Source organism: Typopeltis vanoorti, chromosome 17 (assembly GCF_054136105.1).
Source record: "Typopeltis vanoorti isolate ZY-2024b chromosome 17, IOZ_Tvanoo_1.0, whole genome shotgun sequence".
Classification (NCBI taxonomy): Eukaryota; Metazoa; Arthropoda; class Arachnida; order Uropygi; family Thelyphonidae; genus Typopeltis; species Typopeltis vanoorti.
In genome coordinates this window covers 96,392,060-96,408,368 of record NC_143565.1, presented here as the reverse complement: position 1 = coordinate 96,408,368, position 16,309 = coordinate 96,392,060, and the positions used below count along the sequence as shown (strand labels likewise).

Here is a 16,309-nt window from a genome sequence, read left to right as displayed (position 1 = left end):
ACTCTACTGCATATCAGCAGCACTCATGATGATGATTTGAATTGGCTAGAATTGTAGATATGTGAAAATGGCTGTCAGTTCAATGTTAATAAATAAATGTAAGGTCATGCACTTTTGTGTGATTAGATATCTATTGTTGTATTATATTGGTGGGATTATGCTAGAAAAAACTGATCAGGCTAAGGATCTTGGAGTTTTAGTAGACAGGAAGTTGAAGTTCAAGGATCATATAGCAAAAATTGTAAATACAATTCAGAGAATAATTGCAATGCTGAAATGAATGTTGACATGTAAAGATGAGGAAGTCATTTTGCCTCTTTACAAGGCTTTGATAAGACCTCACTTGGACTATTGCATGCAGGTATGGTCTTCTGGTTTCTGCAGTGATTCTGATACAATGGAGAGTGTCAAAAATGATATCAGGCTGTTGTTGTTCTTACCGCCACCTTCCTTGCCTATCCTTTATATTTCTCATGCAGTTGATTGTTACAATTATTCATCTTGTGAATTTTCTTCCAAATTTTATGCTTAATTCATTCATTTGATATGTACCTTATTCTGTCTTTTGACATTTGGAATACATTCACATAGAGATGTTAGATATCTTTTGGTGAGTTCATGTGCAGCATTTATCTCTCTCTTGCTTAACTCCTCATTCTATGTATAGCTTCAAGCCATCTCATAATTGCCAGAATTGTAGTTCCATATATTTCCTTTCCTTATAGAAGCTTTCATATAGCTGGCTACTACCCAGATGATCACCTCATTGTTACGCTCACCAGCTGTGGTGTGTGTATGGGGGGGATGTGATATCCCACTCACAATCACCTCCTCCAATGAAATGATTAAATCTAAGACTCTCTTGATCCTCGTGTGTGCTCTTTTAGATACTGCTTAAAATAGTTCTCTCAAAAACCCATTAGAATACATGTAATTAACAGACATAATAACATTGTCTCATAACCTGAGTTGCTTCAGCTGTAACTCCAAATAAACCAAACTCTCAGAAACTCAAGAAATTCATTTTCCTTATATCCAAATGCTGTCTCTTCATTCCAATGTATATTACGTTCAAATTGCCCATAATGATCACTTTTCCTTCGTTTGCTAACCCATGTTGTTCATACATTTTTGCATCACCACCCTCCACATTCTCTGTTCTATTGCAGCACCAACTGAATATCTCTTCCTGTTATTCTCCACCTCATGCCATACTGACTCAAAGCCATTGTCATTATTATTTCCATCTCGTGTATATCCCATTAACACACTCTCCATATCCCATTACCATGCTGACTATCTTTACACTGTCTTTTCCTGTCCATCTTGCATTCTTGTTCTCTCATCATTATCTCTCACATTACTATTCTTCTCATTTAACCACTTCATTATCATTAGTTCCTCTCTCATGATCTTTTGTTTCACCTGTTACTTCCTTTGCTCTCTTGCTCACATCACTCATTGCTCCTTCTTGCAGCAGCATTCTCTGACTGACACCAAATCCATTTAAATAACCCATCACTTTTACAAGTCCATCCTTCCCTCAAATGCATTCCATACATTTACAGACTCCACTCTCCTCTCCTTGCACACTCCTACCAACTTACTATTTGTGATTTCTGCTCTCTGCCCCAATTCCTCACTCATCACATCATACCTTAGCAACACATCGACTGCTTTTCCAACCATACTCTTATCTTTTACTCTCCTCAACAACCTCCTGATATCCAACCATAGATTCTCTTTATGTCCAACCAAGTTATTCATTCTAACAACTACCACAAACTCGCTTACTCATCTTCTCACATCTAACATATCAATTATCCTGCTAATTCTCTCTCGCTGGAAAACACTTTATGGAATCTCTCATTTACCACACTTTTAATAATGGAATATATATACATCACTATTCTTGAGTTATTTTTCATTTCGTTCTGTCTGCTTTCCTTCATCCTGACCTTTTTGTTGCATTCCTTCATTCTTATCCACCAAACTTCTCATCTTGCTATGCATATTTCTCACTTCTCATTCTGATCAGCTCATTTTTCAAGTTTCATCCTGGCAGTTACATTATCTGTCATTTGTTTATTTCATTTCCTTAGTCCTACTTTCCTTTGCTTCCACAGTGTCACTCGCTTTCGTTTGAGCATCTATTTTCTTTTACTTCCATAGTCTCACTTGCTTTTGTTTCGTGATTCATGAAATCATTTGCTCCTACAATTACATTCTTTTATTCCATCAGTCAGCTTTGCATTTACCAATAACTCATAGTCCAACAGAATATCACACTTTCAACATGTACACCTCTCTCATCCGCTTTTCAGTATCTCCACATTCTGCCACATATAGATATTGCATTCATCACAATGAACCATTCTTGAAAAGTCCATGCTGATATTTAAATTTGATTTTTGCACTATGCATTGTGTATATCTCATTTGTACTGCCATTATATATTGATAAACAGCTATAATGAAATTCACAACTGTATTTTTTTTTCAACTATTTCCTTTCTCAGGCTTCCATTTCCAACTTTTCTTCTGATTTCTGATTTGAATCTCTGCATTGAAGAAACAGAGACAGCCAAATTTTTCTTTTTCTTATTTTCTTGTTCACTTCTGTTCCCTCCAAAACATTCATGATGTGCTACTCCCATTAATATTATTTTTTTTTTCACTCATGCAAATGCTCAGAAATATAGCATGCCAACTTCAGCTTCAGTCCACTCTTGTGTACCACCATTACTGGTTGCAGGAATTTATCATTATCGTATGACTCCTTGAAGGAGTCCAGTGACTCATTGTGGGAGGGCACTCAAAACAACTTGTCATCTCTTCTACTCAATTCTCCAGCTACTACAACAACCATAAACAACAGTAATTTTTTCTGTAAATTGTGTATTCTCATGGCCAGTTTTCCTATATACAGAATGAAAAAAGATTTTCCAGGAGGAAAACCTGATATCTCTATAGCGATCAGCTAACTCATCTTCAATTGAAAAAGCCCATATAAAGATTCCTTTCATCACAACAAGGATCAAACTTGGGTCTTTTCCAATTGAAGGGTACAGTCCCAGTGTTCTTCCAATTGCACTATGAAAGTGCTACTTATAACATTTTATGAGTAGCTACATTTTTTTTTTACCAGTTGAAAGCTACTCGTAATATAGTGTTTAAACACTAAAGTAAGTTCGCTCAATTATTTTCAGAAGATAAATACAAGGGTCACTTTTGGCACCTCTCTAAAGTATTGGTATATAATAACATTTCAAAATGAAACAAGATCATTTACACTTTTCATGTAGAGGCCTGCTCCTCACTCCCTATTCAAATCTTCCTTATAAAGCTTCCAGGGATGGACTCATGTTCATCCTCACTGTCTCTCTCTCTCTCTCTCTCCAGTCTGTGAAAAATTTCTTCCACATTAATCTAATAACCCCTCATCAACTTATATGTCTCAGTTATACCCCCCCCCCCTCCTCTCCAGTTCACAAGACACAGCAGATGGCATTCCCTTTATATTCAATACTTCAGAGGCCCCCAACACATTGCTTCAGTCTTTTTTAGCACCTCTTTGAGATATTCTCATTTATTCAAAATAAATTGACTAGAACTTCACAGAATATGTGGCCTGATCAAAGCCACATATGGAATTATAGCTTCTTTGCTTTTGTCAATGTCCTTCTCATTACCATAATTTGTTGTAATGTTCTTACATTTTTTTAGAAATGTGACTCTAAACTTCAGTTTTAGGGGGCACATCCGCCAACACTTCCAAGTCTCATATCTGCCCCACCTCCTTCAAAATTTCCCTACTAATTGTATATTTTGCATCCTTATAACCTTGCATTTTGCAGTACTGAATTTGCAGATCAATTCACTTGCCCACTCAGTAGTCTGTTCACATCCTATAAGGCCACAACATCTGCTCTACTCCTCATAGTTCTCATGTTTTTATATATGTCTCATGGTCTTCATTTGTTGCATTACTGCCAGTTTATACTATTTTTTTGGTACTATCATAAGTTCAGTAATAAAGTAAATAAATAAAAATCCTAAAAAGTAATAAAATTTGCTACCTAAAAAAGTTTAGTGATTATATCTTCTTTCAAAAATATACCGTTATATTTATTTATTTTTATCAGTATTTTTTCAAAATAAATGCTAATCTATAAAGTTAACTTACTTGATCCATTAGCATTTATGCTACTCCATTTCCACTATACTTTGGTTTTGTCATATAGATTCATGCAAATATGATTTTCTACAAATTTTTTTCTTCTGTCATATGTGATGTTAATAGTCATATTATTATTTTGATATTGATTATTTTAGGCAGTAATGTGTAACAACATTGAATGGCTTCTGATAAGCCTGCTAAGAGCCCTTCCAGGCAGAATATCAATTGGGATCGCTTTGGCCTTAGTGCAGAACTTCCTGGAGAAAAGATCAAATGGGAACATCAAGAGAATGACGATGAACCATTTTGGAAAGACACTTCTAGTCAGCAAGAATTATTTCACGAAGATCAAGTAAGTTCTTCTATTTATGGCTTGTGTCTGTTAGCTTTTCTTCAGTCTTGTTTGCTTGTTTGTAGAAGTAAAACCTGAGGTGGGGAAAAAAAACTCCATCTTTGTATAAGATTGATTAGTAACTATGTACAAGGTGTGGCTATTAAATAACGAGACTGGTTGCAAAAATGTGGTTTATTATTACAATTGTACAACTTAATTGTTATTCCCTTCAACATACCCCCCCTCCTCTTTCTATACACCGTTGCATACAAATTTTCCATTGTTGGAAGCAGTGCTGCAAGTAATCAGGTGTTATCTGCTTCAGTAGCACTGCCATTTTCTCCTTTACCTCATCCACTGACAGATAATGGGTGCCCTTCAGTGCGGATTTCAACTTTGGAAAAAGGTAAAAGTCGCATGGAGCTAAGTCTGGCAAGTAAGGTGGATGGTCCAACACTGGGATCTCTTATCAGCCAGATACTGCTTTACAGACAGTGCACTATGGGCTGGAGCAGGGTTGCCAAATTTGGCAACCCTGTGCCAAAGTGCCAATTTCAAAAATTTGGCACACTTTTTTGAACTCTGGGGCCATGAAAAAATCAGTTTGGCCATTTATGCAAATGTGGCCACTAATTTGGCCATTTTTAAAAAGATTTCAATTTTTATGTTAAATTTTTTCAAAATTCTTCTTAGTTTCTGGAAGAGCGAGCTGATGTACGGTAAAGAGATGTAACCTTTGTGGTTGTCCTGTGTTTGTACTTTGTTTTGATGATGGCAGTATAGTTTATTAATAGTTTTTGAAGAGTAGTCATTATTTTCGAAGGTTCTTTTAAGATGTTGTAGTTCATTTTTTAGCTCTTCCTCATCTGACAATACAGAGCCTGGCACTATGCGCTAGAGTGGAGATGATACCCAACTTCTGTGCTGGATAGGTGTGAGGAAGCATGCAGGTATCTATCTGTATGCATTGATTTTCTGAAGATCGAGATTTTTATGGAGTCAGACATCTTAGTAAGTTTGACGTCTAAAAAAAGGCAGAAGATCCATATTTTTCAATTACTATGGTCAGTTTGATGTCTGGGTGGAAGTTGTTTAGGTGATTTAAAAAATGTGAAGATTATCTAGACTGTATTCCCAAATAAGGAATAATCGTCAACGTATCGGAGCTATATTTTAGGCTTAAGTTTAGCAGAGGAGATTGCCTTTTCTTCGAAATCCTCGAAAAAAATGTTGGCTAGTATTGGAGACAGGGGGCTGCCCATTGCCAATCCCTTATTTTGTTTATACATTTTTCCTTCAAACTCAAAGTATCCTGAGTTAACACAATGTAATAGCAGAGCAAACATCTTTTTTGAGATCTTGTTACTTAAAATATTAAGAACCTCTTGAGTTGGAATATTTGTGAAGAGTGCTACCACATCAAAGCTCGCCATGATATCTGAATTCTTGAGCTTTATATTTTTAATTTTAGAGACAGTCTTTTGAATTTTTGATGTAAGAAGGAAATTTTCCTGCAAAACCTTATCATCTTGTTTAGATGCTAGATCTTTTGATAACCTATATGTAGGTGAGTCAATACTATCAACGATAGGCCTTAGTGGACAATTTTCCATGTGTACCTTCGGGAGGCCATATAATCTGGGAATGAGCAGATGTAAAGAGCAAAGAGAAAGGTGTATGTTTCGTAGAAGTTCCATGGTCTTTTTTAGAAGGTTGTTGGTTCTGTTGTTATGTATCTTTCTCGTTGGATCTCTCTCTATCTCTGAGTATGTATCTGACTCTAATAACGTTAAGATTTTGTTACGGTAATCTGTTTTATTTAGGACTACAGTTGCATTACCCTTGTCAGTTTGGAGGATGATGATATCCTTGTTCTTCTTAAGATTTTAATGACTAGTCTTTCGCCAGGGGAGATGTTATCAGATGGGGGTTTTGCGTTGTTGATTGCAAATATTGCCTCCATGCAAAGTAAACTCGCCTCTGCAGTAGGAATTAGTGAAGCAGCTTTTTCTATCTTGGTTAGAAACAATTCTCTAGGAATTGTTTTAGGTAAAAGAATTGTTTCTAGAGAATTGTTTTCTAACCAAGATTGGAAGAGACCTTAGTTTGAGTCTCATCATGATGAGAAGAATCTTTATATGTGCTTTTTCAATGGAAAGTGAGTTACCTGATCTCATATAGAGGTAACAGAGTTACTTCCAATTAGTGGAGTTTTATGGAATAGAAACCCAACAGTGGGTTTCATGGAATAGAGTGTCCTCCTGTGAGGAGTCCTTGGGGGTGTCACATGACAATAATAATGACGAAACTAAGATAAGAAATATATTTACTAATGAGTTTGTATATAATTTATTGTAATTAAAATAATATTTAATTGATTAAATTGTTTATTTGTTATCCTTAGAATAATTTCTGACTTCAACTGAATAATTAGGATAAGCTTTCATTGTATGGAGTTGGACTCTTGAGGGTAAGATCAGTAATAGCACAAAGGGTATTAGATGAATAATGAGATGAGAACAGACCAATATGGTCTATATCCGTAATTATTTCTCTCATATTCCATATAGATTTATTCATCTGACACTACATGATACCAGCTTTGCTGGTATCATGTAATATCTCATTGTTTATTTCCCTATTTAATTTGTCATCTTCACTAAATTTGTTTGTTCTACAGTTTCTCCATTCAGGATGCAGCTTTTCAATGTTCCTGTTTTTATAATATTATTAATTTTTCATACCATTTTCACGCAACACGTATTCAATTTAGTTAAGGAATCCTGCTTCATGTAAGCAGGATTCCTTAACTTTTCCTTAAATCTGATATCAACATATACAATTTTGATATCAAATTTAATGCCACTTTCCTTCATAATGTAATCCATAGAGATGATGAATAACAGTGGGTTTACATGAAATCTTCCCTGTATCATTTTCAATTCAGCGACTTGTATCATAAATATAGACTAGATTGTTCAATATAATGTCTTGCTTATGCTATATAATTGTAGCAATTTGGGCATGTTTTCACTTGACATCTTGTTATATGTCATTTCCAAATCTACAAAACTTAAATATAGATCCTTGTTATATTCCTATGAGTTCTCAACTGTTTGTCTTAAAGTGAGGATCTGATCCTGACAACCTCTATTTGGCTTGAATCCAGTTTATTCTTCTCCAATTTTTTTTTATTTGTGCAAGTATGGTTTATAAATCTTACCCTGAAATACAACTGCAAAATTCCTCTGTAATTCTCACAGTTCCATTTTATCCCCCCCTTTTTTATAGATGGGAACTATGAGAGCTCTACTCCTGTCATCTGGAATTTAAACATCTAAAAGCTCTTTAATTATACAGTGTACCCATTGTAAAGTTTATATTTCGATATTTGAACATTTCTGGCCAAATTTCATCTACTCAAGCTACCTTTCTACAATTCAGATTTTTGATGACTTTTCTATCTGAAGAATTGATATGCACTTCTAATTGCATCCCCCTTGAATATTCTCTTCCACTTATGTAATTTTTTGTTTCATTTATCAGTGTTTCAAAGTAATTACTCAAAACATCTTGAATATCTTCATCTTCAGTTTTCATGTCCTTTATCATCGTTTATTCCTTTTACAGTACTCCTTCCATTTCTAACCTTTTCCAAGAGCTTATAAGTAATATTGTTGTTATTATTATTATTATTATTACAGGCTACTCCATGGAGCCCTTAGACTCATCGAGGGAGGCCCTAAACATCATGCCAAGTACTATCCAACATTTGTGTAGTATCTGTCATTCTTTGCTTTGAATTCATTCACAGTCATGGCGCCCACAACAAACTCCAGCAACCTATTCCATGCATTCACCACTCTCCAAGCAAAAAATCTAGTTCTAACACTCTTGCTCAGTTTCACTTGCTCAGACAAGGATTGTCCCTAGTTCTCCCACAACCAGACCTGTTCTGAAAAATTTCCTCTGTGTTAATGTTAATCTTGTAAAACCTCTTCAGTAATTTGTATGTCTAAATCATATTATCCCCCCCCCCCATCAACCAATTTCTTTCCTGTAATTCAAAATATCCATTCTTAACTAAGACCTCCCACATGACTGACCATCTGTCAGATCGGAACTGCATGGTGATTCTCACCATTTGATAACAGGATGGTTACTTCATTTATGGATACATCGCCTGACATTTGGTGAGACTTAAGCTGAAACCATCCTTGCCTCTGTGTGTGTGTGTGTGTGTGTGTGTGTGTGTGTGTGTGTGTGTGTGTGTGTGTGTGTGTGTGTGTGTGTGTGTGTGTGTGTGTGTAAGGCAAGTAATCATGGAGTTATTTTAATTATGATCTAGGTGGGCCAGAGAAATATCACATAGGAAGAAATAAAGGGAATTTATAGAGTTGCGGTGAAACAACTATTTCATTACAATGTGATGGAGAAGACTTTGAAATCAGGGAATGTTAGCTACTGTATTTTATGTACACATCTGAAAAAAAATCTAAACTTTACTCAGATACATCCTGAGCATGTTTTAAACCATACATACAAGCCATTATTTACAAACACCAAGCAGTATTTCCAGCAATGACAAGTATGTATTGATAAATTAAAAAATATTTTTCATGTAACTAAATAAGGTTGTTATTCTATTTTTCTTTTGTTTTATCTTTTGGATTTTATAAAATTCTTGAAATTTTACAATTACATATGCCCATGTTGAATAAGAAATCAGTTTTATAAGTTTTGAATATTATTATATTTTCCAAGCTGAAGATGATTTAAATCATAGTTAAACGCTTATTAAAAAAAAAAAGTCAATATTTTTTTTTTAATAAGCTCTTAAAAAAACTATCTGATTAATTTTTGCTGATACCGATAATAAAGCAATAAATCTGGTTTAAATTATGCTGTTGAGCTTTGAAAAAAAAATTCAACAGTTATAAATAATTAAAATAAAAACATGTAGGTGATTATTTTTGTATAACTTGTTATACAAAATTATTTATTTGTTATTTTTTATTGAAATTTGGATGTATAAGTTGGAATGAATAACTAAATTATATCTTTAAATTTCAGGCAGTTAGCAGTAAGCCATGGTGGAAAACAAATTTTTTTCTCTCAGAACCAGTGCTCTTTGGAACTTGGGATGGTGTTTTCACATCATGTATGATAAATTTATTCAGTGTAATAGTATTTCTTCGAGTTGGTTGGATTGTGGTAGGTATATCCTTAACTTTTCTGGATTAAGTTAAGGTATCCTTAACTTAACTATCCTTAATTATACTTTTCATTTCTTGTTGTATCTTAGGATCATAGGAGGAGGGCCTAAGTTTTTGCATTAATGTTTTTTTATCAATCCTTATAATGAGAACATAAATTCACCTTTAATTTGAACACTAAAGAAACCTAGTGATTAAATATACAAAGATTCAAATTACTATGATACCTGCAATTTAAGTCAGAATTGCACAAAAATAACATGCAATTCTCACAGACTGTGCAATTTAAGTATTATTATTATCTTCTTGACTTTCATGGATCACAACACTCATCATGGGAGGTCAACACAAAGTCTGTCATATCACTCCTTAAACTCATCCACCATTTGCACTTTCACCACCCTCTCAGGCAATGCATTCCATGCTCCTACCACTTTCCATGCAGAAAACATTTCGTACCCTTTCACTCAATCCTTTTGTAATGTCCAGGAATGGCCTTTCATTCTACAATATGAAAAATCTCCTCAGTGTTAATATGATAATAACCTCTCAACAGCTTAAATATATGTCATATCCTGTCTTTATCTTCTATCCATCAAACTCTGCAGTCTGCATGCCCTCAGTCTCTCATCATAATTAACATTATACAGTCCTGATATTATTTTATTTATCTGTCTCTGCACCCTATCCAAGATTACTTCATCATCTTCAAATTTCTGATGACCAAATCTGAGCACAGAAATCCAGATGTGGTCTGATCAAAGCTTTATACAATCGGACCACTGCACTTTTATCTCTCATGATCAGTGCCCTCCTCAATATTGCAGCAGTTCTCTGAGATGTCTTCACAACCTTTACAATATGTCCTCTGAACTTTAAATTTCTATCTACAATTACCCCAAGATTGCTTGCTTTCTCCACTTCTTCTATTATAACTCTACCAAGTGAGTATGAAGCATCCCATCTGTGGATCCAAAATTTCAAAGCTTACATTTAGTTGCACGAAACTTGCACTTTCCCACCATTTTCCCACCAGTTGCACTTTCCCACCATTCATTTTCCTACCGTTTCAGATTATTAAATCCTCTTGGAGAGCCAAAACATCACCACTATTACCAATAACCCTCCTGAGCATCACATGATCTGCAAACAACTGAACATCTTCCTGTAGTCCTGTAACAATATTATTAACATAAAGATGGAACGCTAATGGTCTCAGTACTGAACCCTGTGGAACTTTTCTTGTAACCCTCCTTCTCCCTGATACTGCTCCCCCATATTCAGTATTCTAATATCTATCAAAAAGCCAGTTACCAATCCAGCCCACTGACTTGATATTTAAATCCACATGTTGCAACTTTAAAATCAACTTGTCATGTGGCAACTTGCCAAATGCCTTTTTAAAAAAAAATCCAAAAAAGAAAATGACATTGTATGCCTTACCCTTATCCTCATTTTCACATCTTTTATAATAGAATAACAACTCTTTTTATTCTATTATAAAAGATAACTAGATTACTAAAACAAGAGCATCCTTTAACAAACCCATGCTGGTCTGGCCTATAATAATAATACTGTCCTCATCTGCCCCAATTCTGTACATGAGTTTTACCAATTTAACAAGCCTGTAGTTTAATACCTCCATTCTACTATCATCTTTATGCAATGCTGATATCTTGCTCTCCAGTACCTAACACCATAATATAATAAAGAAAGGTGTATTTTAAGCCATCACAGAACCATTAGCATACCACATACATATACAAGCTGGCCCATAAGTCACTAAGGGATTTAAAATCTGAATAACTTTTTTGATTATTAATTTTTTCATTTTATTTTTTCAGGTATTCTAAGGAACATTTGGGAAAATAATCATGGAAAAGTTCACAACCCAACAACAAACCAAAATCGTACAATTTTATTTTGAAAATCAGCATTTGATTATTATTAATTGGCTATAATGTTCTCCAGATCTGATGGCTCCCAAGTTCTTCCTATTTGGTTACCTGAAGGAAACGTATGTGAACAAGCCCTAGACAATCCAACAGCTCAAAGAAAATATTTGTGCAGAAATTAGGGTGTTGCATGCAGCTGTCATGGAACATTCTGTATAAAGGGCTCATCTTTATGAAGCTGAAAATGGAAGCCATTTATGTGATGTGGTTTTTCATAACTAATAAATAAAATCCTCCAGGTTCTGTATTTCATTATAACAAAAAAAAATAATAAATATAATTAATAAATAAAAAAAAAGTTATTAAATGTTTAAATCCCTTTGTGACTTACAGGTTACCCTTTTTTATCTCAGTTGTAATTTAAATATTTGGCTAACCATTTGACAAAGAACTCCTTCTGATTGAATTAAAGCCAAAATTGGAACAACTTGACATAGTTTAAAGAGATCCTAAATAGCACATTTTTGCTATTTTCCATCCATCCTGTAAAGTGTTATTTCCCAAACTTTTCAGTGTCTGCATACCTCTTTTAAAATTTTAATAACACCAGCATACTCCCTCTCAGGCAAGACAGTTGGGGAGAAGTTATATTTCATTCAAACTTCTTCTCTGGTGTATCAATCCGAAGATTGGTTAGTTATAGCAGCACATCATAACATACTGTCTTGTGACCTCATTTTTATCTCTTCATAACTCTTAGCGGCAGTTAGCATCATTGTTATTTATATATGAAATTCTTGGTTCTGACCCGTGGCCTCCTTCCTTCTGCAGTCCCCCTCCATTATTTCTGTAATCAGTCCCCTATGTCTCAGATGGTGTCCAATTAGGCTTTTTCTTCTCTTATTGATGTGGTTCATTAGTGACTGCTCTTCATGAACTCTTGAACTTCTTCATTACTTTTGCTTTCTGTCCAATTAATTTTCATCATCTTTCTCCAACACCAAAGTTCAAATGCCTCCAACTTTTTGATGTCTTGTTTTGTTAGTACCCATACCTCACAACTATATAATGCAATGCTCCATATGTATGTTTTCACTCCTTTTTTTTGAGCTGGATGCTAAGTCCTTTACTGGTGAAAATGTTTCTTCTATTGTGGAATGCCTTTTTGGCCAAGATTATTTGTGCTTTAATATCTGATTGGTTTCTTCCATCTTTTCTGTGATAAGACTTCCATGATATTTAAAGGAGCATACCTGTTGTGTTATTATATAAGTAGTATCCCTGATTGCCCTGCCTATCTTCGCATCATCAGCAAACAATTGCATATCTGTTGATAGACCCTGCTTGATGTCATTAATGTATAGATTGAACAATAATGGCCCAAGGACTGAACTCTAAGGTACACCACTGGTTACCTTAAATCTGGCAGATTCACCCCCAATGTATACCACTTTTTGATATCTGTCTGTCAACCATCCCCTGATCCAAGTCAATACATTATATTCCAATCCCATGTTCTCCAGTTTACAACAGCCTATCGTGTGGTATCCTATCAAATGCCTTAGAAAAATCCAACATTATCATAGTGTATCCATTCCCTTTATCCAACTCGGCCATAACATTGTTATAAAATATGAGCAAACTGCTAAAACATGACCTTCCTTTAGTAAACCCATGCTGTTCCCTGCAGAGTATAGAATGCTTGTCTACCATTTCTGTATGTGAGTTCTTACCAACTTCTCTAAAATCTTCACTACCACGCCAGAGATGCTAATAGGTCGGTAGTTATACACATCAGTTTTTGCACCACCCTTGTGCAATGGAACTATCATACATTCCTTCCGTTCCTGAGATGAGACTCATGTTATACAAATGTGTGAAAGGCCTAGCCAATTCAGCTGAACATTTCTTTAGCAAACGGAACTTTAGCAAAGAAGAACATTCTTTTAGAAAATGACTGATATTGCATCTGTCACTATTGACAAATTCTTATGCAAGAGCTCTTCAACCACATTTTCATGAACCTCTAACTCTTTATCCAACATCGCATTAGCACTGTGCATTATGCTACATACATCTGGTTGATATATCTTAGCAAAGTGAGCACTCATTAACTGAACAATCTCCTTAGCTTTCAACACTCATGTACCATCTACATTCATTAAAGTTATTCTTCCACATTCATTCTTTCTTTTGTTTGCGGCATAACGATAAAATTCTTTTGGATTGCCTTTAGCTTGCATAGCCAATTTCTTTTCTTACTCTTATTCTCACAATATTCTTTCCATATCATCTTCTTCTTGTGGATCTCTTGCTTAATGCAATTGCACATCCATTTCACTATCAAGCTATTTATTCTTCAAACACTAGGGATACATTGAGATACCGCCTCATTCAAGCACTTTTTCAAAGATTCCCATGCATTGCTGACATTTTTTCCATTCAGTAACTGATACCATGGGACCAAAGATAGTATTCTTCTAAGTTGATCATAATTTCTTGCTCTGTAGTTTAGCATGTAGCCTGTTTTAATCAGAGCTTCAATACAAGTAGATACTTCCCAAGAAAGAATAGCATGATCACTGTCATCAATTGGTGGTAAAATAGCCATATTCTTGACAGAGATCCCTTCTGACACTATGAGCAAATCCAACACCCTTTGACCTCGAGTTCCTTCTTTTACATGCTGCTTGAGAAAGTTGTCTCACAACAATTCAATAAATTCCTCTTCTATCTTAACATGAGATTTCTCTTCTACCCAATCAATGTTTGGAAAATTAAAGTCACCCATAATGATCATTCACTTGGTACCTGTAAGGCTAAATTGGCGATGCATTTCTTCGTCCCTTACAACTGAGCCACCAGGTCTATAGCAACACCCCACCATATATTTCATTCTGTTAACCTCCACTTCACACCAGATAGACTCAAACTCAGCGCTATATGGGACATTGTTACCATCATTGTTTTCTTGTATTTCTACCCTAACTGGACTTAAGTCATCTGATATCATTAGTAGCACTCCTCTCCTATCTCTTCTGTCATTCCTAAAAATAGTATATCCGTTACACTTGATCCCACTTACCATATATGATTCTGATAGCCAGATTTCACTAATGCCAACAATCTTAAGCCACATCGTATTCAATAAAGCAACAAACTCAACCCCTTTGTTTCTAATGCTCTTGGTATTTGTGTACAGACATAATAAATTATGACCTGGCCTATTCTTATAATTAGATATGCAATCTATTTGGTCTTGTTCTAGAATTTTCTCTTTTCCCTCCCCAGACATACTTAAAAGGTCCAAACCCATAGCATGTTTTTTCACTCCTTCACCACATACATAACCATGTTCAAAGGCATTCATATCGTTATCATGTTTGTATACCATAGCTAAACTTTCACACACATTTTTCCCATTCCTCCCTAGATGATCTAGTTTCCCTGACTCTCTGCATTGGGTCTCATACCAAGAAGTAATTTCTCCAGGCTTCTGATGCCAAATGAATTCAAGTGCAGGCCATCATTCTTATACAAATCTTTTCTGCCATCAAACACACTCCACACATCTAAAAACTCGCATCCATATCTTCTACATAGCCTGCGCGTCAAATTATTTGCTTTCATCGCCCTCCTTCTTAACTCAGTATTATCATATCTAGGTAGTAATCCTACAATTTTTATTCTTTCACATTTTTTTCTCGCTTCTTCCAACAGACCTTTCATATTTTCTCTCATATTATGTTTGTCACCACTTAAATTATTATTACCTATCAACACTACCATTTCTTTTTTTGGTTTTCAATTATGTTTGTCATATTTTTAATTTTCGCTCCCAGGAAACTAGAAGTGGTGACTCCCTCGGCAAGCACAAATTTTAAAATTGAGTTACCATACCATATTACCTCTTTTTTCTTAGATATTAACTGACTTACTTTGCTATTATTAATATTTTGATTTCCATGTTCAGTATTTCCTGCCTGTTCTTGTTCTCATCCTTTTTCTTATCCTGTCGAAGTTTAGACAAACATTTTTCCACCTTTTCCAATTCCCTAGTTGATTTCCTAATAATTTCTTTTAACCGAGCTATTTCTAATGTCAACGTATCCTCAGATAAATTATCATCACTGCAGCAGTGCTTTTGTTCAGGACAAATGCTCTTCTCAGTAGCAACAACTTTAGCTTTAGTCATTGCCTTGTTACAACGAGTTTTTGGCACCATTTTTAAGAGTAGTAAAAACTAATAATATTTCTGAAATTATGTTATAAAATGCTTTAGAACAATAACTACACTAAAAAAAACTACAATAATATACTAAAAATACACAATTAAATCTAAGAAAACACTTAATAAATCAACAAAAATCAGAAATCTTTCAGGAGCTCTCTGATAGTATGTCTTTTCACCTGCTAGCCTCGACACCAGACCAATGTTCCCCTGTTTATTTTTCATAATTGTGCTTCTTGTCTTGTTTTGCTGGCTTATTCCTTTTATAATGTTATAAATTCATTCAAACATGGATAATTATAAAGGTTTATTTTTTATTGTTTGGATTATAATAAATTACTAACATGATTTTTTAAATTGATAAATATGTTTTAGTTATACAAATCAAATATATGCATAGTGCAGACAAAAATTATGAAACTTAAATTTTAAATGATAGGAAAGTTTAATAAGA

The 16,309-nt window shown here is 34.6% G+C and overlaps 1 protein-coding gene across 3 annotated transcripts in view; it reads left to right on the top strand.

Moving 5' to 3' along the window:
* The window catches only part of LOC150097663 (solute carrier family 12 member 8), a 280,215-nt gene that overhangs the window by 43,193 nt on the left and 220,713 nt on the right, over window positions 1-16,309 (top strand). For all 3 annotated transcript variants that reach the window (XM_090407151.1, XM_090407150.1, XM_090407152.1), the window contains exons 3-4: window positions 4,335-4,531; window positions 9,587-9,727. In XM_090407151.1, the coding sequence (XP_090263277.1) occupies window positions 4,358-4,531; window positions 9,587-9,727 (315 nt within the window). In that variant the 5' untranslated portion in view covers window positions 4,335-4,357. The remainder of the gene's footprint in view (window positions 1-4,334; window positions 4,532-9,586; window positions 9,728-16,309) is intronic.